Source organism: Phyllobates terribilis, unplaced genomic scaffold (assembly GCF_046119375.1).
Source record: "Phyllobates terribilis strain yellow unplaced genomic scaffold, ASM4611937v1 Scaffold_4__5_contigs__length_816908805, whole genome shotgun sequence".
In the NCBI taxonomy this organism is placed as follows: Eukaryota; Metazoa; Chordata; class Amphibia; order Anura; family Dendrobatidae; genus Phyllobates; species Phyllobates terribilis.
Window position 1 is genome coordinate 89,562,566 of NW_027362764.1, and position 24,455 is coordinate 89,587,020.

The window sequence follows — 24,455 nt, forward strand, 5'->3', positions numbered from 1 at the left end:
TTTTCCAGTGCATGTAAATCTGTCCCCATTCCATGAAAGCACCACTGCAAGGAATGTATATAGACTAGAAACTACAATGGGTAATCGAAAGTGGCATAATGAGGAAATTAAATATACATGTAATAAAAACCCCGTCCTGCAGTAACGGGCCTCGATGAGCCCATACACATTGATTAACAGGGTGAAGCAGAATGTTTTCACACGTTAACGAACAGCACATTCTTGTATAGAGTAGTTTTCCTTCTGCCCCGTGTTACGGCCACACGACAGGGGGTTTTCCACCACAGAATAGTAGAGCAGCCTCGAGCGTCCTGAAATCTGGAGATTATTTGGTAGTGAGGATTTCAGCCCAGAGGCAGGTATAATAAAGCACACTTTAGTAGCTAGACACTGTACAATCTACAGGATTTTATTGTAGCATTGGTGTTAGAGTCACTCCATCGGTCGCCGCCGACCCTTGTATAACGCGTCAGACTCTTACACGCATCGGAGGTTAACCTGGAAGTGTATTAAACCATTATAGTTTGCTCCATGTCCCTATGACGAAAGATATACAGAGACGTAACTAGGCTCTACGCGACCAGTGACGTACATTCAGACTTGGCACAGTGCAGACTAGATTTAAGACATGGAGAACAAACTGTGCAATAGATGGAGCTATTAAATTACATTTCATATGTAAATACATCGGAATTGCACTCTAAGTTTTCGCTGCAAATAAAAAAACAACTTTTTTTTTTTCTTTGCAAAAGAAGAAAGGAAGAGCTGTACAGGCCAGATATAAATTACAATTTCAAAAACAATCCTACAATCCCCAAAAGTGAAGTGAACCCCAGTAATGATCACCACTTGACTGTCCTCGATGCGGTCGATCCTTCAGCAGCTGAAATAAAAAAAAGAAGTGAACTTAATAGAAGCAATTTGGCTGTTCAGTGATCGGCGCCGCAGCTGACGGACGCCCTACAGACGCCCCTCATTGGGATCCCTCAGCTTTGTGTGATTTATAATTTAATGGATCTAATAGAGCAGTAATTAAGATTATTCAAAAAATTCTATAAGAATAGAGATGAGAGAATTGGTTTGAGGAAAAATTAAATTTCCCTTGAATTTTACACCAAAATTGTTTGTGATTCACTTTGTGCGAATTCAGTAAATGGACACCAGCCAACTGCCTTCTTGCAGTTTTGTAGAGGACTGGAAAAAAAAAAAAAAAGGCAGAAAAAATAAATATTCACTTTGCTGCTGTTGCTCCAGTCCTCCGTGCAGCTTCCTAAGGTCTCCTCTTTACTACTCCACCGCACAGGATGCCATGTTCCTCCATCTTCACTCTGCACTGGGGTCTTTGTCAGGGAGTGGACCTCTGATGGCACAAAGTACATTAAGCCGCCCCAACACGTGTCACCCACAGGCTAGTCAGAGTCTCGGGCCAAGCACGTCGTGACGTCAGAGGACTACATGGTGCCGGGAGCCCTGGCACAAAGTGAAGATGAAGGAAGAATGTTGTGTGCAATGGATAAGAAAATGGGTGAAAAACCCCTGAAATAAGTAAGTGTCACTATTTTGCAAAAAAACCATGCAACGCACAAAATTCTGATAAAAAAACCCAAGATGTGTGCATGAGATTTCTGGAATCTCAGACTTTGCTGGTACTGTAAAACGCAGCTGCAAATTTGCATAAAAAAAATGCATCAAATAACACTGAAAAAAAACAAGATATGTGAACATAGCCTAAAGGACATTTGTTTCACATCGAATAAATTTCATGTGAACTGAATTTCCTGGCCAAAAATTAAGCAAATATCAGAAGTCAAATTTCAGCAGATTCACTGATATCACTCACTATGTAAGACATCAACCCTGATTATTTTCGGTTTTAATGTGTGTGGTGACTTATACTGGTAACTAGTAGTGATGAGTGCAAGTGCTCGTTACTAGAGTTTGCCGAGGGTGCTCAGGTATGCACAGAGTATTGCAGGTGCTCGAGTGACATGTGCGAGTCCTCGCGGCCGCATATTTTGCGGCTGTTAAAACTGCCACAAAACATGCAGGGATTGCCAATGTTTGTCAGGAAATCCCCCGCATGTTATGTGTCTAACAGCCGTGGGGATGCGACCATCTCACTCGAGCACCCGTGATACTAGGGCATGCCCGAGCACCCTCGGCAATCTCGAGTAACGAGCATTTGCGCTCATCACTAGCAACTAGTATTGTACAGGTCATACGATTCTATAGTCTATTGGATGATAAACACTGGAGAATGCAATAGTTAATTTGTTACGTTCCAAGAAATCCAACCTTATCTGATACATGATCAAAGTATAAGCTCTCCCACCTATCCCAAAAATGAAAAAAAAAAAGTATATAAACTTACATTTTGTCAGGCTTAGCACTTCCTCCACGGATAGAAACCGGCTGACTATTCTGAGGAAAAACAGTGCCGCCACGCATTGCATTTGGGTGTGTTGGTGAGGCAGCTGGGTGCTGACCGGGACGGATAGGTTTAGCTAAAAGAAAAGTATATTAAGGTTGATTAGTTGAACAGCTCAACATGGGTTGTCTCATCGGTGACCTAAGGATAGAATTATGCTGGAGCACTGAAACCTGCATATATTTCGAGAAATCTGATCTGCTCCTTTCATTGCTCCCTCACAAATGAATGGAGAGAATTGCACATGCTTGTCCAACTCTCCGAGCGCCACCAACATGGCCACTGAACAGAGAATTTTCCACTTGAAATGAAACCAATTTGCTTTAGGATGTAAATGTGTGCATAGAAGGTAGACTAGTTACCGATCTGTGCAGAGTGTCCCCTTCTTGCCATATTCTTGGATCTTACGGCCTCTTTAATGCGATCGACCTCCTGTTGATACCGTTTCCTATCGCGAGATGCATTTTCTTTGGCTTCTTTTAGAGCGGACTCCAAGGCTTTAACTCGTTCAGCTGTAGCTCTAAGTCGTTTTTCCAGCTTTGGAAGCTCGCAACGCAGATCTGCATTATCACGTACCAGCTACAGAGCAAAGTGTCAGATTCATTTTTTTTTTTTTTATTGCGCCTTGCACAAAATGCATAAAACTGTTAAGTGGGAGTCTATACATACCTGTTTATGGACCTTGGTGAGCTGCTCAAGGTTATTTTCCAGAAAGGAGATCTTCTGTTTCTGTGCAGCGCTCCCTCCGGTATCATCAGAGTCCATTTCTGCACTCTGTATAGAGAGAATACACAGTAATTGGAGAACCAGGGTGGACCAGAAGAAATGAGGATCTGGAAATCAATTACCTTTTTCACTCTAGTTGTCAAATCCTGAACAAAAAGCTTCCTGAGATTATGCAGGGTCTGGAGCTCCTTAGCCTAGAATACAGAAACTGAAGATCAATTTCAAGGAGAATTACGTGGCCAAACAATGAACGGTTATACAGCAGCCACGTTCTGCTTACCACGGTCTCTTCAAGTCCCTTCAGATCCTGTCGTGCTTGCTCTCTTCTGTCTTGTATAACCCTGAAGGAATATCGCAACATGTTAACAAATCTGACAATGATATCAATAAAAGTCTGAATACAGATGAAAACAAATGTGTCCAGCTTAAAGCAAGTGTCCACTAACCTGGAGCCTTAAAGGGGCTGTACAGGATTGCAAAAACATGGCTGCTTTCTTCTAAAATCAGCACTGCGTCCTTCCGCAAGTGCCTTGAAGCCTTTGCAGCTCAGTCCATTCACTTTAATAAAACTAAGTTGCAGTCCAAGACACAAGCCCTAAGACAAGTGTGGAGCAGTTTTTGGAAGAAAGTAGTAATTTTTTCAGATAAACTCTCTTTACTGTTTGTTCTCCATGCAGTCTGTGTATGTACTCTGCATTATCTTCAGGGGAACAATTAACACCTTTTTTTAAATGAAACTCAAATCACAGTAGGTTTGGCTTCAATGGGGAAAGTTCCTTCTGAACGGACAACATATTCCCTGCAGCATCCACTGAACTATCATCCATGTAATACAAGGAGGGTCCGGGTCTGTCAGAGCAACTCTCTGCTAAGGAGGGGTCTCGAGTGAGATCTCCTGATGTTCATAAGATCTAACAGAGTATTAGAATGGGGTGTAGACTTTCACCACTTCTCTTTAAAGAAATCATGATATGTGCCCCCCTGCAAAAATACTGGTTACCGATCTTTATGTACTTACGTGAGGTCATGCAACTTTTTGCTTTTCTCCTGATCTGCACCCTTCAATTTTTCATGCTCCACCCGCAGACGTTCTTGCTCGAGCATCATCTTCTGGTTTTGGCTGCAAAAAAATCAATAATACAGTTATATTACTTTTCTCTTTTATATGACCAGAGTGCCTGGTTTGGTACCTAGAACTGCTTATTTAATCATGGCCTAAAATCACAGACAGGGGCTGACAAGTTGTGACAACTTCTTTAAAGTGTATGAACAGAGCTCCTTGAAAACGGCAAAGTCACCTGGAATGGCCGATAAGCTCCATTTCCTATCAATAAATCACATTTTTATCTCAGTGTGACGTTTAGATTACAATGCTGCAGTCTTGCCTAGTGATATAGTCAGGGATAATGAATGACTTACTCTTGGAGCTCGGTGATGATCTTCTCCTTAGTATCGATCTCGTCCCTCAGACTGCTCAGCTGTTTCTGATGAGTCTCACGATGACTCTGAATCTGTTGTTCCACAGCGTGCTAAAAAAGATTTTATTCTAGGTTAAGATCTGAAATATTATCTTTTTCCTATTAAACAGCCAAGTAGTATTTATTATACCCGTGTGATAGGAGATAATTTACCAGTCGTCGGGGGTCTGCCGGCCGGGACCCCATCGATCCTGAGAACCAGAGCACTAAAGAGCCCCGTGTGAACGGAGCCCTGAATGATCATGCGCACTGCTGCTCCATTCATTTTTAACAGGGGACTGATGAAGATAGGCGAGCCCATAAGAATGAATGGAGAGAATGTGAGCAAGATCAATCAATGCTCCTTTCACACAGGTCTCTTCAGAGCCCCCCAAAAATTGGTGACAGTCCCAGCAATCGGGATGTTATCCCCCATCTTTTGGATAGAAGATGACTTCCAAACTTGAGAATACTCCTTTAACACATAATAGGGACCCTAAAATGTGGCTTAAAAGGTGAGAGATTGGGGCGCTGTGTGGATGACATAGGCCACATCACCCACATGAAGCAGAGCAGGAGGACGGCAATTGCGAGGAGAGAGGAGGCAGCGAAGCAAGACCAGCGATGAGCATCAGACTGGACCACACTGTATTGGGGATTATAAAATGTATTTTTGGGATCTGCAGAGGGGGTTGGAGACTTGAATGCAGGTTGCTAAACTGCTGTAAAAGAGGCAATAAAGGTGGTGGCAGGAGTTTATATTGGGAAAACCTGACGACAGGGTCCCTTTAACAACTACTATAAAAAAGCATGTCCTAAGGCTGAGGTCACACAGACATGGATTATCTCATGCGAGAGAATAGGGGCCAATTATACAAAGACACAAATACTCTGAGTATTGACTCGTGTGCTCCGATCTTCTCGCATAAGAGAATCGCGGCACAGGTGTGAAGAAGACAGAGTAATTTCTCCATCTCCTCCACAGCCTGTGTCCGCGGTAATAGCACTGCGCTCTGACGACATCTGAGTGCAGTCCGATGTTTCACATACGCCCATAGACTAGTATGGGTGCGTGTGAGCCGAGTCTCGCAGCATGCCGTGATTGTTCACTCATGCCGAATCTATCAAAAAAAAAATATCGTAGATCTGAGCCGCCCCATAGAACAACACTGGACAAAGTGCTATCCGATAAAACATCACAGAGCACTCGACCGTGTTATACTCTTGTGTGAACGAGCTCTTATTCTGCAAATTTGCTCCATGAACCACAAACAAAATGAACTTTTTCAGTTTTCTTAAAGACTACTTGAAAATATGAGCTCTGTGGCTCCTGGCTGTAGAAGTGTAGGGGGATACTAGTGTAAAAAAGATAATCCGCAATTGTCTAGCATTCCCAATAGCTCTCTAAGGCTGTGGACAGGGAGGAAAGCACATGATCCTTTATGAGCTGTAATAGGAGAAAACACTCCAGGAACGGAGCTTTTCTGATACAAAAGAGCTGGTGAAGACTGTGGCATCCTGGAAACAAAAGGCCTCACAACCAGTAAGTATTAATGAGAGGGACAATCACAATAGAAAAGTTTGAAACTAGGAGCAGCCTGAAAATTGCTTATCAGATGGTCTAAAAAAATTTAGAAAAGATTACAGACTGGAAATTAGTGCAATTTTATTAAGTAAAAGGAAACCAGTAGCATATGTAATAATCATTCCAAGACAGGGATGTCCATGGCTCCTATATAGTACAAGAAATAAGATATTTCTAATAATCACATACCTTAACTTCATTTGCAGTCTGCACTTTATTTAGATGCTCCTTCTCCATTTCATGAACTTTTTCTATAATACAATAAAGGACAAGGTATGAACACAACATTCAGCAAAACATCATGAAGGAATTGGTAATCAAAGAAATCTACAATGCATTGTTTTTATGGCACAAAAGATGAACAGGTTACCATGTAAAAGACTACAAATCCCATGATTCCTTTCACCGCTCAGAGACATTGCATTTATTTATACACCGACATTGCCTGCTCACCCCTCTATTACAAAATGTAATATAGTCCTGCAGTTATTCACCATCTTCACACAGCAGACAGAATGCTGCGGCACGTATTCCTCTGCTGTTCCTCTATGCAATGGACACTGCACTGTCCGCTGCCCAGCATGTGAAACACAATCCATCCTAAGTTAGGAAGTGGGATGGGAGAGTCTTAGAGCATTGGAGAGGAGATATGTGCTGTGCAATAGCCCATATACTTCAAGAAAGGTGATAACCATGTGTTCAGAGCCCCTCACATCATGAAAGACGCAGGTAAAAGCCCGCAGCATCGTTACATGGCAGGCTCAGACTTATTATAATAACCTTCCTACATTATAAACATTAACCTTTTAACAACCTTAGGATTTTCCGTTTTCGTTTTTTGCTCTCCTTGTTCCCAGAGCCATAGCGTTTTTATTTTTCGGTCAATATGGCCATGTGAGGGCTTATTTTTTGCAGGACAAGTTGTACTTTTGAACGCCATCACTGGTTTTATCATATAGTGTACTGGAAAACGGGAAAAAAATTCCAAGTGCGGTGAAATTGCAAAAAAAAAGCAATTCCACAGGTGTTTTTTTTTCACCACATTCACTGAATGCTAAAACTGACCTTCCATTATTATTCTCCAGGTCATTACGAGTTTGTAGACACCAAACATGTATAGGTTCTTTTTTATTTAAGTGGTGAAAAAAAAATCCAAAATTTGCTAAATAAACAAAAATTGCGCCATTTTCCGAGACCTGTAGCGTCTCCATTTTCCGGGATCTGGGGCCGGGTGAGGGCTTATTTCATGCGCGCCGAGCTGTCGTTTTTATTGATACCATTTTGTGATAGATACAATGTTTTGATCGCCTGTTATTGCATTTTATTGCGATGTTGCAGTGACCAAAAAACGTAATTCTGGTGTTTTAATTTTTTTTTCTTGTTACGCCGTTTACCGATCGGATAATTTTTTTTTTTTTTCGATAAATCGGGCGACTCTGAACGCGGCAATACCAAATATGTGAATGTGGATTTTTTTTTATTATTTTATTTTTGAATGGTGTGAAGCGGCGGGGGGGGGGGTCGATTTAAACTTTTATATATTTTTTAAAAACATTTTTTTTTTTTTTGACTTTTTGCATGCTTCTGTAGCCTGATCGGCTCTGCTGCATATTTTTTTTTTTTTTTTTTTTAAGGGATTTTATTTTTTTTTCCTTTTTTTGCAATAAATCAAGTAAAAAAATACTGTGACATAAGTACTAATCAAAGATTTTTCTATTATGACTCCCCCCCCCCCCCCCCCTCCCCCTCCTTTGAATTTTCACAAAATACTTCGTAGGCTTTCTAGAATATCTGGTTTGTGCAGTCTGTACTGAGTATAAAGCACAAGTGTAAAGCACAAGACAGACGCCCCACCCTGTGCCCGCAGCTTGACAAGCTCCTCGTTCAGGGAATCCACAGACTCCTCCATTTGCCTCCTCTTCTGTTCCAGGTTCTGGACATACTCTGTCAGGGACTTGATCTTCGCTTCGTGCTTTAAAGAGAAACATAAAGAGGTTACTAAGTGAACCCTTTTCTTAGGCAGGTCACCCTATAAGTAGCTGATGACTGGGGGTCCAGCTGTGGATTTTATTTTTACAGGGGCAACATTCTGCATGCACAGAGTACACTGTGCCCTGGATTCAATGAGTGACCATAGAAAGCATTAGTGCAACAATGCCCCTCTCCCCCAAATCTGTATGCTTATTAAAGGGCAAATGGACAGAACTTCTAGTGATGGGACAACGCCTCGCTGTTACGCAACAGTAAAAAAAAAAAAAAACAACTAAAATAGTACAGTTCTGCCCCAATGCCTACGGTCATATCTCCACCATATACAAGACAAGTCTTGGGGTTTCACATTCCCCGGGGGTCCAGCTGTCACACATCCCGCAGCATCTACCTGAGAGATACGGAGTTGGCAGGCAGCAAGTTCCTTCTCGTTCTCCTCCATTTTCTTGTTGCTCTCGCTCTGAGTGCCCTCCAGCTGTTTGCAGCGTTTCACCATGGTCTTCACTTCAGACTTCATCTTACTGATGTACAGCCTGGCCACTGTGAACTCCTCATCGATCATGCCGCTCACCTCCGGTTGCTATAGGGAAAGAGAAGATGAATTGTTTCAACTGTCCAACTTCAAGTTAATTGATGCATCATTCTACGTTCTTGCAATTTACATCCTCAGAATAAGCACGACTAGGATCATCAAAAGAGAAACAAAAAAAAAAAAAAAAAAAAAAAAGAAGAAGATTGGAGTTGTGGGTAACCTTCCAGTTATCTATGGAAAAAAAAAAAAAAAACGGGCCCAAACAGTCCTCCATACATACCATTGCACATTTTTTAATGGACATACAACTTCTATTAATTTTACAAATAAACAGATAAGTTGCAGGTGTAGCTCAGTAATCACGATGCAGTACATCAGCCTCAGGAGGGTTGTGTCATCCTTCTTCAGGCACACAAGACTGAATTTTCGGGCCAGCGGCAAGGTTGCACTGCTGGTCAGAATGTGCATGCTCCCCCGCCGCATGTAGATGCAGACTGGCCTCCGCAGCATAGGAGGAGTGCAGGGGCACCAAACCCGGCCAGATCCAGCCAGCGTCAGGGCAGCAGCTGCAACCTCTAAATCAGAGAGCATGCAAGCACCTCCAAGACTGGAGGGTTGGTTGGCAACCTAGGCAACAGGGAATAAACTATAGAATTAATCCCTTCTTGAGGGGAAAAAAAAAGATTTTTATTAAGTATAAAATTGCAAAGTTGCTCATTTTTACAAGCACTTTGCAATGTTACCCATTTATCACGGGGAAACATTTCTTCACAATTTTCTTTCAAAACCATTAAAGCCCCACTCTGGCATTTCTTTCTAGTTTACCGCTGGAGTGGTGTCACTAATTTAAGTTCCCTGCACATAGTACTATACGCACCAGCCGCAGTCTTCTGTTCTCGGTGCCGCACGGGTTATCTTCTGCAGTTTGCGTCCAGATCGCTCCAGCGTTTGCTGGGCAAGCCGGAAGTCACAACTTAATGTAAGTCTGTGAGCCAGTAGGAGATACTCAGACTTGCATTGAGAGCTTGTATCTGTTACCTCTGAGCTCCAGTCACTCAGAATTTGCGGTCACAAGATAGGGCTGCGGCACCGGAGCAGCGTTAGCAAAAGCTGAAGACGGCGGCTGGCGAGTATAAGACTAGGGACACACAAGATTAGTAGCACTGATTCAGCAGAAATAAAACAAGAAAAACAACACTGGAGTGGTGGTTTAAAAGGCTTATCCAGGCGCTCTCCAGCTCAATCTGACATTGAGTATGGAACATACTGGCATGACGTACTGAAGCAACTACCTGATGGCCAGAGGGTATTGTGAACAGGTCCTACACTGATTAATAGGACTCGTGAATAGCAAGCAGTTCTTTGGCCTATAGCCAGTCGCACAGTCCTTTGGCCACTTGCCTCTCCATGCGTCATGTCAGACTGACAGGGAGAAAATGCTTGGACAGCTTCTTTAACAAGCAAGATGTCGTTTAAAGAGAAAGAACTGTAAACAGAGGCCAAATAATGCCCCTAGGTGACACCAAAGCCCCCCAATGGGTATGATCAAAGATCTATAAGCCACATTGGCAGCAGGCTGTCTGGGTAAGTAGATGACAGACATTTCCAATATGATCGCATTAGTGAAGAGTGAATGCATTATCACAATGTGCACAGAGGAACTAGGGTTGCATTATTAATGACAAATATATTGATAAAGAACAAACTATGTACTAAGTTGATGAATCACCTTGGAGTCATTGTTTCCTACTGCTATGCCAATCTCGGCCAGATCCTTCAGCAGGGAGGTCATCATCTCAGTCGCCCTCTTCTTCTGATGGTTCGTCATCTCTTTCAGTTTCTGGAGTTCAGAGTCTAAACTGGACAAAATTACCTAAGAAAAAAGAATGGAATAGTATCACAAAACCCAATGAAATTGTGGTTTCAAGATTCACTAGAATCTCAGGGTTCCCCAACTCCAGTCCTCAAGGCCCACCAACAGGCCATGTTTTCAGGATTTCCTTAGTATTGCTCAGGCAATAATTCCATCACCTGTGCAATACTAAGGAAATCCAAAAAACATGACCTGTTGGTGGGCCTTGAGGACTGGAGTTGGGGAACCCTGCACTAGATGACCCAGACAAGAACCGGAGACATTATTGGTAACATTATACTTAACTAACCCTTTCACTGCCAACAAAATATATATTCTAATATGACCTTAAATACTTGAAATGGCAAGTATAAGAAAGCCAACGTTTAGATCTTGGCATCATATTAAAGCCCAAAATTATAACACTTATTCAGGGCTACAGTTCTTAGGTTCAGGTTGGGAAGTAGCACGAAAAGTTTTACTTGGTTTTGAGGCTTTGTAAAAAGAAACAAAAAACAAACAAAAACACTTACAAACTTAAAGAGAACCGGTCAACACCATTTAGCCCTATAGAAAAAAAGCCATGGCCATAATGGCACTGTTATGCTGATTAATCAGCTACCTGCTGCGAAGGGATCAGCTCAGTGGTTGAATAATCATCCTCTAAAGTTTTGCTCTAATGAGCTCTTCTGTGCATCGGGTCGGTCTAGGGGGCAGAGTCTTCGGCTTCTCTGCCCCTCTACCAGTCTCCTCTGTTTCTTTTACAAGTCACTGATTATTCACTGACCGGCCTCCTTTTTAAAATTCCACGCCACCGTCATCATTAAGGTGTGCGGCGCGTGAGTAGCATGATTATACGGCCGGTCTTCAGGCCTTCAATAAAATGTCACCGGAGGAGGCACATGCACAGATCGATATCTTGGCTTAATGAAAAGTCATTGAGCTGAAATCTTGATCTGCGCATGCACCACAGCCATTTTATTGAACACCAGGCGTAGAACCACACTGCGTACGTGCCACCCATCCTAATAATGGCAGGGGCTGAGCGGAATTTCAAAAAGGAGTCGGGTCACTGAATAATTAGTGTCCTTCCTCAATAATAAAAACTTGATCTTGATATAGCCCAAGTCATGGCGGTCTGCATACAGATATTGCTGAGGATTTGGCAATTTGCATTGCAAAAGGTGAAATTTACTGCATCCATTAAAATATCCGTACACTTTCTATACAGCGCTTTACATATCCACTGTACAATGTTGCGTATTTCAGATGGAAAATTGGGACAATTTTGCCAGCTAAACATAAGCTAGAAATCAGAGGAGAGGCAGAGTGAGAGACCATGATCTAAGCTCTCTGAAGAAACTATTTTCTCTTCGACTATGACTCTCAGAAAATACACTGCTCAAAAACATAAAGGGAACACTTAACACAATGTAACTCCAAGTCAATCACACTTCTGTGAAATCCACCTGTCCAGTTATGAAGCAACACTGATTGTGAATCAATTTCTCCTGCTGTTGTGCAAATGGAACAGACAACTGGTAGAAATTATTGGCAATTAGCAAGATACCCCCTATAAAGCGGTTCTGCAGGTGGTGACCACAGACCATTTCTCAGTTCTCATCCCTTTTGGCTGTTTTGGTCACTTTTTCATTTTGCCATTGCTCTCACCCCTAGAGGTACAGTAGCATGAGGCAGTGCCCTACAGTACAACCCACAGAAGTTGCTCAGGTAGTGCAGCTCATCCAGGATGGCACATCAGTGCGAGCTGTGGCAAGAAGGGTAGCTGTGTCTGTCAGCACAGTGTCCAGAGCATGGAGCAGATACCAGGAGATGTAGAGGAAGCCATAGGAGGGCAACAACCCAGCAGCAGGACCGTTACCTGCTCCTTTGTGCAAGGAGGAACAGGAGGAGCACTGCCAGAGCCCTGCAAAATGACCTCCAACAGGCCACAAATGTGCATGTGTCTGCACAAACGTTTAGAAACCGACTCCATGAGTGTGGCATGAGGGCCCGACGTTTACAGATGGGGGTTGTGCTCACAGCCCAATGCCGTGCAGGACGCTTGGCATTTGCCACAGAACACCAGGACTGGCAAAGTCGCCACTGGCACCCTGTGCTCTTCACAGATGAAAGCAGGTTCACACTGAGCACATGTGACAGACGTGAAAGTCTGGAGACGCAGTGGAGAATCTGCTGCCTGCAACATCCTTCAACATGACCGGTTTGGCAGTGGGTCAGTAATGGTGTGGGGTGGCATTTCTTTGGAGGGCCGCACAGCCCTCCATGTGCTCGCCAGAGGTAGCCTGACTGCCATTAGGTACCGAGATGAGATCCTCAGACCCCATGTGAGACCATATGCTGGTGCGCTTGGCCCTGGGTTCCTCCTAATGCAGGACAATGCCAGACCTCATGTGGCTGGAGTGTGTCAGCAGTTCCTGCAAGATGAAGGCATTGAAGCTATGGACTGGCCCGCCCATTCCCCAGACCGGAATCCCATTAAGCACATCTGGGACATCATGTCTCGCTCCATCCACCAACGTCACGCCACGTTGCACCACAGACTGTCCAGGAGTTGGCGGATGCTTTAGTCCAGGTCTGGGAGGAGATCCCACAGGAGACCATCCGCAACCTTATCAGGAGCATGCCCAGGCGTTGTAGGGAGGTCATACAGGCACGTGGAGGCCACACACAATACTGAGCCTCATTTTGACTTGTTTTAAGGACATTACATCAAAGTTGGATCAGCCTGCAGTGTTTTTTCCACTTTAATTTTGGGGGTGACTCCAAATCCAGGCCTCCATTGGTTAATAAATTTGATTTCCATTGATGATTTGTGTTTGATTTTGTTGTCAGCACATTCAACTTTGTACAGAACAAAGTATTCAATGAGAATATTTCATTCATTCAGATCTAGGATGTGTTATTTCAGTGTTCCCTTTATTTTTTTGAGCAATGTACATTGTGGATTGGGTGGTTCACTTCCACTGTGGAAAATAAAGTGACCTCATACCGGACATTCTTGCCTCTGCAGATTACAATCCCTAGTGTTACTTGACAATAAGCTCACTGATCCACCGAATCAACTTAAAATTAGTTTTCTAATCTGGACACACTTTTTAAAAACCCCAGGACTTTTCTTACACTTTTCTGGTACAGCCCACCCTCCATGCCTCACCGATTTCTGGCTCAGCTCATCGCTCAGAATCTCGTACTCCTTAGCCTTGTCCTCCACTTCCTGCGATTTCTGATCGTAATTGACAGCCAGTTCCTCCAGAGCTTGGAGCACTTCTTTCACTTCTTCTTTGGAGGCGTCATTTTCAGCCTGCAGACGGTTTAACTCCGCTTGCATATTGTCCTGGTCTCGTCTTGTGGAAGCCAAAAGCTGAAAATTGTGGAAAAACACATCATAGCAACTGCCGAAAGCCATCAGGTGGTTCCACAAAAACTAGAATTTCAAATTAACAACTCCATTATTAACTACCCACAAACTGAATAGACATTACACATGAAGCATTGCAGTACTAAAGGCATGAAAATGAGTAATATCAAGAATACCCACATCTGTAGGTCTACGTATATGTAACTTACTTCTTCTTGATCCAACATTTGCTGCTTTAGTTTCTCCACCAGCTGACTCTGCTGATTGATCTCTTCATCCTGATAAAACAGCACCAATAAATCTTTATTATACAATATCTGTATAAAATCTGACAAGAATGAGGTCTCCGCCAGTTCCCGATATGAACCCATCCACTACCAAACCTGTTTGATAGTGAATGACCAACTAATTATTTATTCTTGCCTTCAAAAACCCATAACTCTTATTCTCCCAACGTTACAGCTGTATGAGGTCTTCTATTTTTCTGGGATGAGTTGCATATATTACTAATCACCATTTTGGGATGCATACAATTTATTGATTAGCTTTTATTAATGTTAGCAGCAGAGGAAATGTAGAAAAAAAAAAAAAAAATAGAAAAAAAAAAAAGTTTTGCATGTGTTAGTCCAGAAACAATATCACCGTAAATATTCTGAGGGCTGTTATAAATGCAGCAGCACAAATCAAACATTTAAAAATATATATTTATTTTTTCCCCTTAAATTTTTATACAATTAGTGCAAGTTTTATGGGAAGAAACAGAAGGGTTTTTTTCTGTAGGTGGAGAGGTATACCTTATTTTATTTTTACTTAGCCACCTTTGAATTCTATATTTGTTTTTTTTTTCCCCTCGAGGTGACTTGATCACTTGAATAATTGCTTTGGAAATCTGTGGGGACAGATTTTACAAAGAAGTTTGAGAAAAAAAAAAAAAAAAAAAAAAAAAAAAAAAAACTTTACTGCCCATAGTAATCAACCATAGTGCAGCTTTTTTTTTTATCTAGAGCGGCTTAAAAATTGAGAGCAGAGTTCTGCTTTGTTGCTGTGGGCAGCAAAAAGTTTTGACAGTTTTGATAAAGGAGGACAAAATTCCAAATCATTAGGGCCTGCCGATGATAACACTAACAGGCAAGCTATTAGGTCGCCCCTCTGGTATGGTCTGATAGGCAGACTAAAGGCAGACCTGGAAGCAATTGGTGGAGTCTGACTTCTATGGGAACCCATCAGCACTTCACAATCACATCGCAATGGGCAGATGGAGGGGGTCTCCTTTATCAAACACCTTAGATGTTATGGTGGATATTTTCCACAGCATTTAAGTAACTAAACTGCAGTCATCAGAAATAGCGTCCATTAATGATGGAAACACTGGAAACATCCATCATGATTTACCAAGGTGTGAAACATGAGCAATCTGAGCCATAAATGCAATTTGTGACTAGTCTGGAATTGCTCTTATGTACTTTTAATATGGTGCAGTCATGCACCTTTAATATGCACTGTACACTTTTACTATTTTCCTATGCGCCTTTAATATGTACAGTCATCAAACAGGAGTCACAGACTATTTAGCCATTTGAGAATTACACCTGAAAATTTTTAAAGTGACATTGCCTTGTTTTCGAAATTCAGTCACCTGTCACTTTTTATAAGTGAAACTTTTTACATGTTTCACAGCTGCAACATTAATACCCCAAGATGGAAAATGGCAAAATTGCATCACAGGCCTTTCACCATTAGATAGTAATGGGAAAAACACCAAAGTGAACAACGTTCTATCCATGTTTTGTAGACCGGACTCGCATGGACATAAGATTATGTGAAGAAAGGTAAAGGGTTATTAAAGTAGCAGACCTGTCGAAATAAAAATTACTAATCCTGAAGATCCCAAACAGAGACACCACTTTACCTTATCATCCAGTTGTTTGTATAACTTAGTAACTTCATCGTCACATTTCCTTCTCTCGGCATCCGTAAAATTAGAAGAAAGGGTGACAGCAGGCTTGTCGTTGGCTACCACGTTATCCACTACAAATGCATCCAAGTTGGCCTTTTCCTTATCAAACTGTTCATCAACCGGCACAGTTTCTCCTGCAATACACAAAACGTTAACATTTGCTGACTACTCTTAGTACCCCAATAACCAGAGGATGCAGCCACAATCCCTGGTCACTATAATATGTTACGCAACTATAAAGTGAGACTCCATGTCAAATGGTCATGAACGCACCTTTACGCCAACGAGCGAGCTCATTCTCAAGCCACTGCACTGTATTCCGCAATGTCTTTGTTTTCTCCTTTTCTCGCTCATATTTCTTCTTCCATTGCTCAGCAGTAAGCTCTACATTAACACACACTGTATTCTTAATGGTCTTCGCTCTGACAAAAGGAAGAAAAAACAGAAAAATTGGGGATTAGTGCTGGCAATGTCCGATGCTGCAGCTCAGAACCAGCCAATGGAACAACATGTTAACCCTTTAAATAGCAAGTATGATGTTCTAAAAATGATAAATATGACTACTTAAAAAAAAATCTGAAATTGGTGAAAAGAAATAAAAATGCTTTTGGTTGCAATTTTCCAAGACTAGTAACGTTTGCATTTTGAAGTTAATGGCGCCGTGTGAGGGAATGCTTTTTTTTACGTGGCAACCTGATGTTTTTCTTCATAATATTTTGGGGTGGATGACGTTTTGATCACTTATTGCATTTTTTGAGGTGTTTTGGCGACTAAAAAACAAAAAAACAACTCTGGCGTTCTGAGTTTTTTACTCTTTACAGCGTTTACCAATCAGGTTAATTTAATATTTTGATAGATTGAACTTCTATGGACGCAGCAACACCACATGTGTAATTTTTAACATTTATTTTAAATTGGGAACAGGGAGGGTGATTTCAATATGATTTTTTAATTTTAAATGTATTTATTTATTTTTTTATCTGAAACCTCCATTACTAACCTTTGTCCAAACAAAAGTGTGGATTTTGTCTCGGCTTCATTATAAGATGATGGGGAACAGCAAATTACAATAGTGGTTCTGCAATTTCCTCCCAGGGAATCTTGGAGGATTCTGGTCATTTTACTATCACGATATGGAATATAGACCTGCATGGAAAAAAAGCAAAACAATCCATTATAAACTTAGAAAGCTCTTGTTCTTCTCAAGCTCTGAGAAAAAAAAAAAAGTAGAAAGTGGCTTTTACCACAAATCAACACGATTTTCAAATGATTCTTATGTCCGTGCTTTTATTTTTGTTGCCGGTAAATAGCAGCTTTAATGGCAAACAGCGTGTGGACATTAGAGAAGTGAGCCAACATACGCTCAGAGGTTGTGCACATCCTGGTAGCGATGTGGCCCCTGCTTGTGTCTATTCCCTACTGCAACCATAATTCATACACAACTCACTTTATACATAATCCCAGATTACCCCTATAAAGAGAAGGGTCCTGCATAATAGCCCCTTTTCCACCATTTGTCAGAGGATGCAGTCTTTGATTTAAATGGGCACCATATTAAGTGGCTTTCCCATAAACAACAAATATACACATAACCAAAGGTGACGTATGGTCACTGGGACTCTGACTGTCAGAAGCACCAAGGATAGCAAGAATGGGGGCCCTAAAGAGTTAGCGATCATGTAAGACCGCCACCCCATTACCGAGTGGGAGTTATTAACTGGGAGCATGTGCCGCCACTGCGTCATAAACCAGAGCTTCAGTCACACAGAGGACTTTGAGCACCCTCGTTCTCAAGAATGTCAATCTCAGTAGCCGGACCCCGAGGATCATGCATTATTCATTTATCATGTGTATAGGTGATTTATGGGACGGGTCCTTCAATGCTTTATATTTCCTGTTAAGACACGGAGGTAAAAACACTCGCACACCTCATCACTGGGGGTCCTAGCAGTAAGGATCCCTGTAGAGCTGGGCCAATTACCAATTAATTTAGGTTAAAAGATCAAATTAATGTTTCAGTGGTGCACAATTCTAAATTTTTATGAGAATCCTCTAAAACAATTATTTAGCTTTGCCTCTATGGGTGTGGTTACTATCGAGGCAGAAACTAAGTGGCGACAGCAGGGTCAGCGGAGGTAAAGGAGGAGAAGAGCTACATTCAGTGTTGGGACTTGTTCACATGACCATATTTTCCGTCCGAGTGCTGTCTGTGAAAAAATGGACAGCACTCGGACCAATGTTATTTAAAGAGGCAGTATAGAGATTTCCCCCCCCCCCCCCCCACTAACCAAATCTGCGTGAGAGCATCCACTAGTTTCTATCGTAAATCAGATGAGCCTCAGCCACACTCACATTATTTGACATCCAGATGTCATGAAACCCATCGACAACCGCAATAATAGCATTAGGGTGCCAAAAGTTAAAGGAAAGGGAGGGGTCCTCCCTCTCGCCCATCTGGACGCAGCGGTAGCAATTGACATCATCCAGAGGGTCGATAGCCGGAATTGATGCCGGCACAGAACCCGGCTGTTGTTGCAGGAGTTTGCTTGTCCGTTAAGTCAAGCTTCAATCATGAACACGTCAGGCCTGCGCCCACACGATCACAACGACATACTTGTATGTTTAATTGCAGAAATGGGTTAATATCATGTAGATTTGTCTGTTCCCCTGCCAGGTCCTTGTCAATGTAAGGTTTTCATTTTTGAAAACTATTCTCAGGCAAAAAAAAACACATTAATGTGGGAAAAAAAGAGCGTTTAAACTTTGAGAGAAAATGTAATTAACAATGGCACAAGAACGAGTGTGAAGGTTTAATTGCACATAATGCCAGGCGCGTCACACTGCAGTACTCACATTGCCTTCTGCCAGGGCTGAGATGACATTGCCAAGAGATGACAAGGACTTATTAATGTTTTTAGCTTCATCCAATAGCGCACCTTCAGCTCCAGTTTTGCTAACCTAAGAAACAAATTGAAAAGAAAGATGAATTACGGTAAATTGATTTAGTAATAGAAGCTGAAACAATATTACTACTGATAGTATGAGTCCCTTCTAATAAATGATCACACATGATCTGAAAATCGGTCATGAAGAAACTAAGGGTGTGTGCACATGGGATCCGGAGCCGCTGCGGGTTTGAAGCCACAGCATAGTGGATGGGATCCCGGCTGCCAATTAGCACTGGCTTCACTCTCCCCTCTCCTTCAGACAACTCAAGACAAGTGGCTGCCCTCTCACTTCCTCTGGATGTCAATTATGTCTGTAGGAGAGAAGAATGAAACCAGAGCAGATTGGCCTCAGGGATCACGTCACAATGTCATGCGATCCCCGGGAGAGTCAGTGCCGTCACTGCTGGAAAAGCGCCGGCTTTGAAGAGGAGTATGTGTGTTAATGTTACTGAGGGGAAACATAGGACAACCTCTTTAAAGTGGTGGGGAGAATTGTGAAAGCCAAACCATTAGCACAATACATTTACAGCAAAATGTGAATATGTCCAAATCTTGACTCTACACTTCTGGGTCAGATTAGTGAATGCAGCTGTAATATAGAGAAATCTGGAATAAAATGCTGGAATATATATAGTATAAAAACACACACCCTGGTGTGAAGAGGCTTATCCTCCAGGCAAAAAGCTTTGTTGTACAGAATAGCTGTAGAGGTGCTGGATAGAATTGCAAAAGAAATATGGTGTAAGGTTTCCAAGCTATTCACCTGCCTAGAAAAGTAACCCAAGAAGTAAATCACACCTTTTACGAGCCTTCAAGTTTCGTCACGCAGCACAACACCACAAAATATCTAGAAGTGAGCAACAATGCCGACTCCCAAAAAAATGGTGTCATCCTAATAATACCTTCATAAACCAAAGGGGTACTCGTGAACAGTGAGTGCTTATAGAGGCAATCAATATTTGATCGGTAGGGGCCACAATATAGCCAATCAGCAAAATGTGCCCACTTCTTCCTATGAGCAAAAACTGGTCATTTTTTTTGACGTGGTGACCGGTCCTTTCTAAAGGGGTCATCCAGGATTCCGCTATAAGATCGCTGGGGGTCTGACATTTGGCACCCCCACAGATCAGTTGATATCCACTCCTGATATCAGCAATGTGCAGAACTGAAACCACACAGGGAGAGACCTGTCAATCTAGCTGAGCCGGGCAAGGCGCAGCTGCTGGGGACATAACTCAGACTAGTCACAGGCTCACATTTTTCTCTGAAATGTCGCAGCCTTTGACAGTGAAAAATACAAGGCTGCAACGACAGTCTCCGATTCATCCTGTCCATGGCTCAGGAAGCATGAATTAGGTGACAGGCTCCCCTTTAAGACAAATATACAACCTATTAAGGAAAAGACAGTTTTACCACCTGAAGCTGAATTCATAGAATACCATGGAAAGCGCCATCAGACATTATTAACACTGCTCACCTTTTCACTACCTGCCAAGTCCACCAGGTAAAGTTTACCACTCAGCTTTTGCTCCGTTTGTGTATTTTCTTGCTTGACATTTATTAAGAAAATGCTGTGACTTCTAGAACTGTGTTCATTCATGTCTGCAAGAGAAAATACAATGAAGCTTCTCATTCAATGACTACAAACAAGATCTTACAGGGAACCTGCATGCTGAATACGGTCACTAATTTGTGGGCTGCACGTTATACATCAGGAGAACCAGAGCAGACTGATAACATTTGTTTTCTACCTCTGGGGACAATTTTTTCTAACATAAATGCATATTTATTTGTAACTAAAAATCATTTTTTGCAATTTGGTTTCACTAAAAATTTTGCAGTTTGGCTTTTACAGGCACTTTGTTTCCCTGCACATTCAGCTATAATGTGGTCTGTGGTCGCAGACACTCCCATTAGATCATATATGTCAGACTCTGGCCCATGGGCCAAACCTAGCCCGCAAGGTGATTCTATTTGGCCCGCGACACCAGAACCACCACCCATATGTGGGGCCCGTTATCCTGCATGGAGGACTATGTGGGGCCCGTTATCCAGTGTACTGGTTGGCCCATGACTTTGACCAAGTTTTTCAATTTAGCCCTCTGTGTTTTTGAGTTTGACATCCCTGCTGTGATGGTCAGTCAGCTCACTGACGGATTCTCAGTTAAAGGGTACTTGATTCTTACTTCCCAAACCACGAGCTGCAGAAAACAGCCTGGCTGCATGATTGCAACCAGATATATATTTCTCAAACGCTTAGGCTTTTCAGAGAGGATGTATTTTAACCCTAGAACGCATACCTGGGGCCTCGCAGGCCCACCCTGTTAATTGTTTTCTATTTTCTGCAAGATTAGTTAGAATTTTGAAACTCTAGGTATTCCTCAGGTATATAGTTGTTTGTCATTTTTGTTTGAGTTATTCCATGTTATTTGCACACGGGCCTAAAAGGCCCCAGGTATGTGAAAAGGTAGATTTTTATGGTCATGTGTTCTAGGGTTAAAGATCCGGCTGGGGACCATAGCCCAGATTAGTCTGGCTTTGCCCCCAGCAGTCTCTTCCCAGTGACGCTCTAGGTGATTGACAGGTCTCTCCGAAAGAGAGAAAACGTTTAAAACTTAACCATGCACCCAGTAAACCGTGAGGCCACAAAGTACAAGTTGCAGAAGGCTACAAGAATAATGAAAGTGAATTGAGAGAGTAATATGTCCCCACTGCCAAAGAGCCAATACCAATAGAAAGAACAAGAGAAAAAAAAAAAAAACTTTTGTCCTCTACTTCAAAGCAAAAGCAGGAACAATAAACAGGAGTTCTCCATCAGTGCAGTAAACTATACAATAACTTATGAGACTAAACCAGCATAAGTCCATTGTAATCAGAAGGCCAGGCACAATGGGTTAATTTTTACATCTACAGGGAAAATGCAATGATCGGCTAATGGCAATGATTGGCACTATTCTGAACAACTGCTGCAGAGGTGGTGAATGACACCTTGCCAGATGCCCATTAGTGGGGTTCTTCTAGTGCAATCTGCAAATTAATTCCAACTTATGACTTCCTGATAGGAATACATGTAATTTACACAAAAGCTGCAAGAACACTGTCCCAAGAATGGGAATGCCACCAGCTGAAGGGGAGGGGAGACGGCACAAAAGCAGGGAGCGGAGACAGTCATCCATCATATGCCATAAATGTCCGAGATGGGATACCCCGTTAAATCAGTTCAAGTGCAAATTGACAAGATATAATAAACTTACTTGTCACAGCTACGTGTCGGTTAGACTTTCCTTCATCTATGGTATCCATAACTTCCTCTGGGCTACATACAAACCGTTCAGTACAACCCTTCATACAGAAAAGTGAATGTTAAATGGACGATGTCACAGAGCAGAAATAACAGAAGGCTGAATCTACGGTAATCTGCACCCACCTTTACATACGGCACTCTATTCTTGTCTTCATGGACAGAAAGATTTATTTTTGACACTGAAATAGAGGAGAGAAAGCATTGGCTGTGAGGCGAGGACGTACTTATTATTCCAGGTAGTATGGCAGCAGCTCGCAGCATCTGAAGAAGAGCCGACCTGACAGTTCTAGAGCAACAAGGAGAACGTGTACTAGACCGACCATTACACTTCAAAAACAAAAACAAACATACTAACATCTTGTTGGGTTCTCTTATCCCCGGCACCAGGAATATGCATTGTAGCCTCATGTTCTCTCTGCTAATACTGGAAATGACATTTGCTGGCAGGGCAGCAGTTTTCTGTGGGATTCCTGGACAACGATGCCTACGAGGACCGGCAAACGCTGGGCGACTCACACACTTGGGCATTTTTTACTTTAATTTTTTTTTTGTTGCTGTATCTGATTCTTTTATCTGCCAAATTCTTCAAAGTAGTGAGTCATCAGCAAATGGACTATTGGTTAAGTCAGGTTTGAAATATTTTCAGTTTTTTCCATATCAGGCCCCAGATGCAGCACCAGTTCAGTTTAATTTAGTGGAGCTCGGCGAAACTGGAATGAAAACTACAAAACTCAGAGGCGCAAAAAATTGTGACTTTAGTTTGGCGTAAAAGCTCTGATGAATCAGGACCATATTTCCTGTAGTGCACACACTGAAGTATTTTCAGCAGCCTCATTATCATCACAGCCAGGATAACAATGAACATACAGTGCAGAACACAGGATCCACCATTCACATTAGGTGTTCGGCAAAGCTTTCCTCCTCCTCCCTTCACAGTGACCTTTGCCCAGATCAGAGCATGACTAGACAACACTTATATACAAGTCAATGGGGTCAGAGCCAATTTATGGTACTCATCCTCTCCATGTAGCTGCACCAGTCTCTGTATTGTCTGCAACTGTGACATCACATCATCCGTGCACCGCTGCAGCCAATCAATGAGCTCAGCAGCACATGCTGTCTACATCAGCAGAACCTCAGAGGTCAGTGGAGAGGGAGGGGGCAAGTACTGTCTGTCCGTGTTATTTTACATTGCTGGAAACCTTGGGGTACAAGAAATCCCTCTTAATGACCTTTGATTCAGTATCATTACTATGAATGGCAGGGACAAAACAGGCTAAACAAGAGGAGTCACCATAGCTATTGCAAAAGCCATGTGCTGGGCAGCAATGTGCAAATGATCATATATTTTACCAACAAGGCCAGAGACGATAAATTATAACCATTCATCATTCTCTTCCACTGGCCAATTATCAATGTAATAGCCCAGCAACAAGTGACAACTGGCGAGGGTGAATCGCCCTGTAGCCAAGAGTTGGTGCAACCTGAAGAAGATGCCAGTTAAAAATTTAGGAGGCCCAGTTTGGATAGTTGATACTGCATCTAGTAAGACCACAAATCAGACAGGTAATGTAAAATCTTGACCATTTTTGCAACAGTTGTCACTTACCATCCAGTAAGTCTCTTATTTTGTCCAAATAGATTTCAAAATACGACACCTACATACAATTAAAATAAAACGTCAGCTTCGATGAAAAAAAAAACAAAACAGATTTCATGGCAGCTTCTTTTTTTTTTTAACATTAAAAATCCCTTGAACGTGTTGTCCACTACTAGGACAACCCCTTCTTGATCTATAGGTTTGGCCTTGATAAAATAAAAAGCTTATGCTCTCCTCCCGTGTCGGCGCCGTTCCAGCAGTGTCAGCACTCGCGGTCCTGGGGCTCTTGTGCGCTGATTGGACGCCGGGGTCATGTGTCATAACAACCGCACACGAGCCCCAGGGCCAAGAGTGTGACACCGCTGGAACGGTGCAAGCACAGGAGGAGAGTATAGGCTTTTTATTTTATCAGGACCAAATATTTAGATCAAGAAAGGGTTGTCTTAGTATTGGACAACCCCTTTAAATAATAAAACTGGATAAATGGACAACAAACGCTTAAAGGGAACCAGTCATGCCTCCAAATGCTATTAACCTGCAGATACAGGGTTAATCTGCAGGTAATGCTTTCTGGCCGCAGTACTGAAAACCCGGCTACCTGGAGAAAATGAAGTTTATTCCTCCTGGCAGCTGCCGGCTTTCAGTAAGAGGCGCGGCTACCGCTCCGTACACATGGGAGCGGCGGCTGGAAGCAC

General features: G+C 42.4%; 1 protein-coding gene across 1 annotated transcript in view; it reads right to left on the reverse strand.

The window, feature by feature from the left end:
- Positions 1-388: 388 nt before the first annotated feature.
- The window catches only part of KIF5B (kinesin family member 5B), a 51,136-nt gene continuing 27,069 nt past the window's right edge, over positions 389-24,455 (reverse strand). Inside the window, exons 5-26 of the mRNA XM_073677615.1 lie at positions 23,770-23,818; positions 22,284-22,339; positions 22,111-22,198; positions 20,334-20,458; positions 18,762-18,866; positions 16,909-17,054; positions 16,182-16,330; positions 15,861-16,042; positions 14,161-14,229; positions 13,748-13,954; positions 10,447-10,590; positions 8,577-8,765; positions 8,051-8,168; positions 6,386-6,447; positions 4,574-4,683; positions 4,173-4,274; positions 3,435-3,495; positions 3,277-3,348; positions 3,098-3,202; positions 2,791-3,007; positions 2,372-2,504; positions 389-883 (exon numbers count right to left, since the gene is read on the reverse strand). Coding sequence (XP_073533716.1) covers positions 877-883; positions 2,372-2,504; positions 2,791-3,007; positions 3,098-3,202; positions 3,277-3,348; positions 3,435-3,495; positions 4,173-4,274; positions 4,574-4,683; positions 6,386-6,447; positions 8,051-8,168; positions 8,577-8,765; positions 10,447-10,590; positions 13,748-13,954; positions 14,161-14,229; positions 15,861-16,042; positions 16,182-16,330; positions 16,909-17,054; positions 18,762-18,866; positions 20,334-20,458; positions 22,111-22,198; positions 22,284-22,339; positions 23,770-23,818 — 2,496 coding nt within the window. The 3' untranslated portion in view covers positions 389-876. The remainder of the gene's footprint in view (positions 884-2,371; positions 2,505-2,790; positions 3,008-3,097; positions 3,203-3,276; positions 3,349-3,434; positions 3,496-4,172; positions 4,275-4,573; positions 4,684-6,385; positions 6,448-8,050; positions 8,169-8,576; positions 8,766-10,446; positions 10,591-13,747; positions 13,955-14,160; positions 14,230-15,860; positions 16,043-16,181; positions 16,331-16,908; positions 17,055-18,761; positions 18,867-20,333; positions 20,459-22,110; positions 22,199-22,283; positions 22,340-23,769; positions 23,819-24,455) is intronic.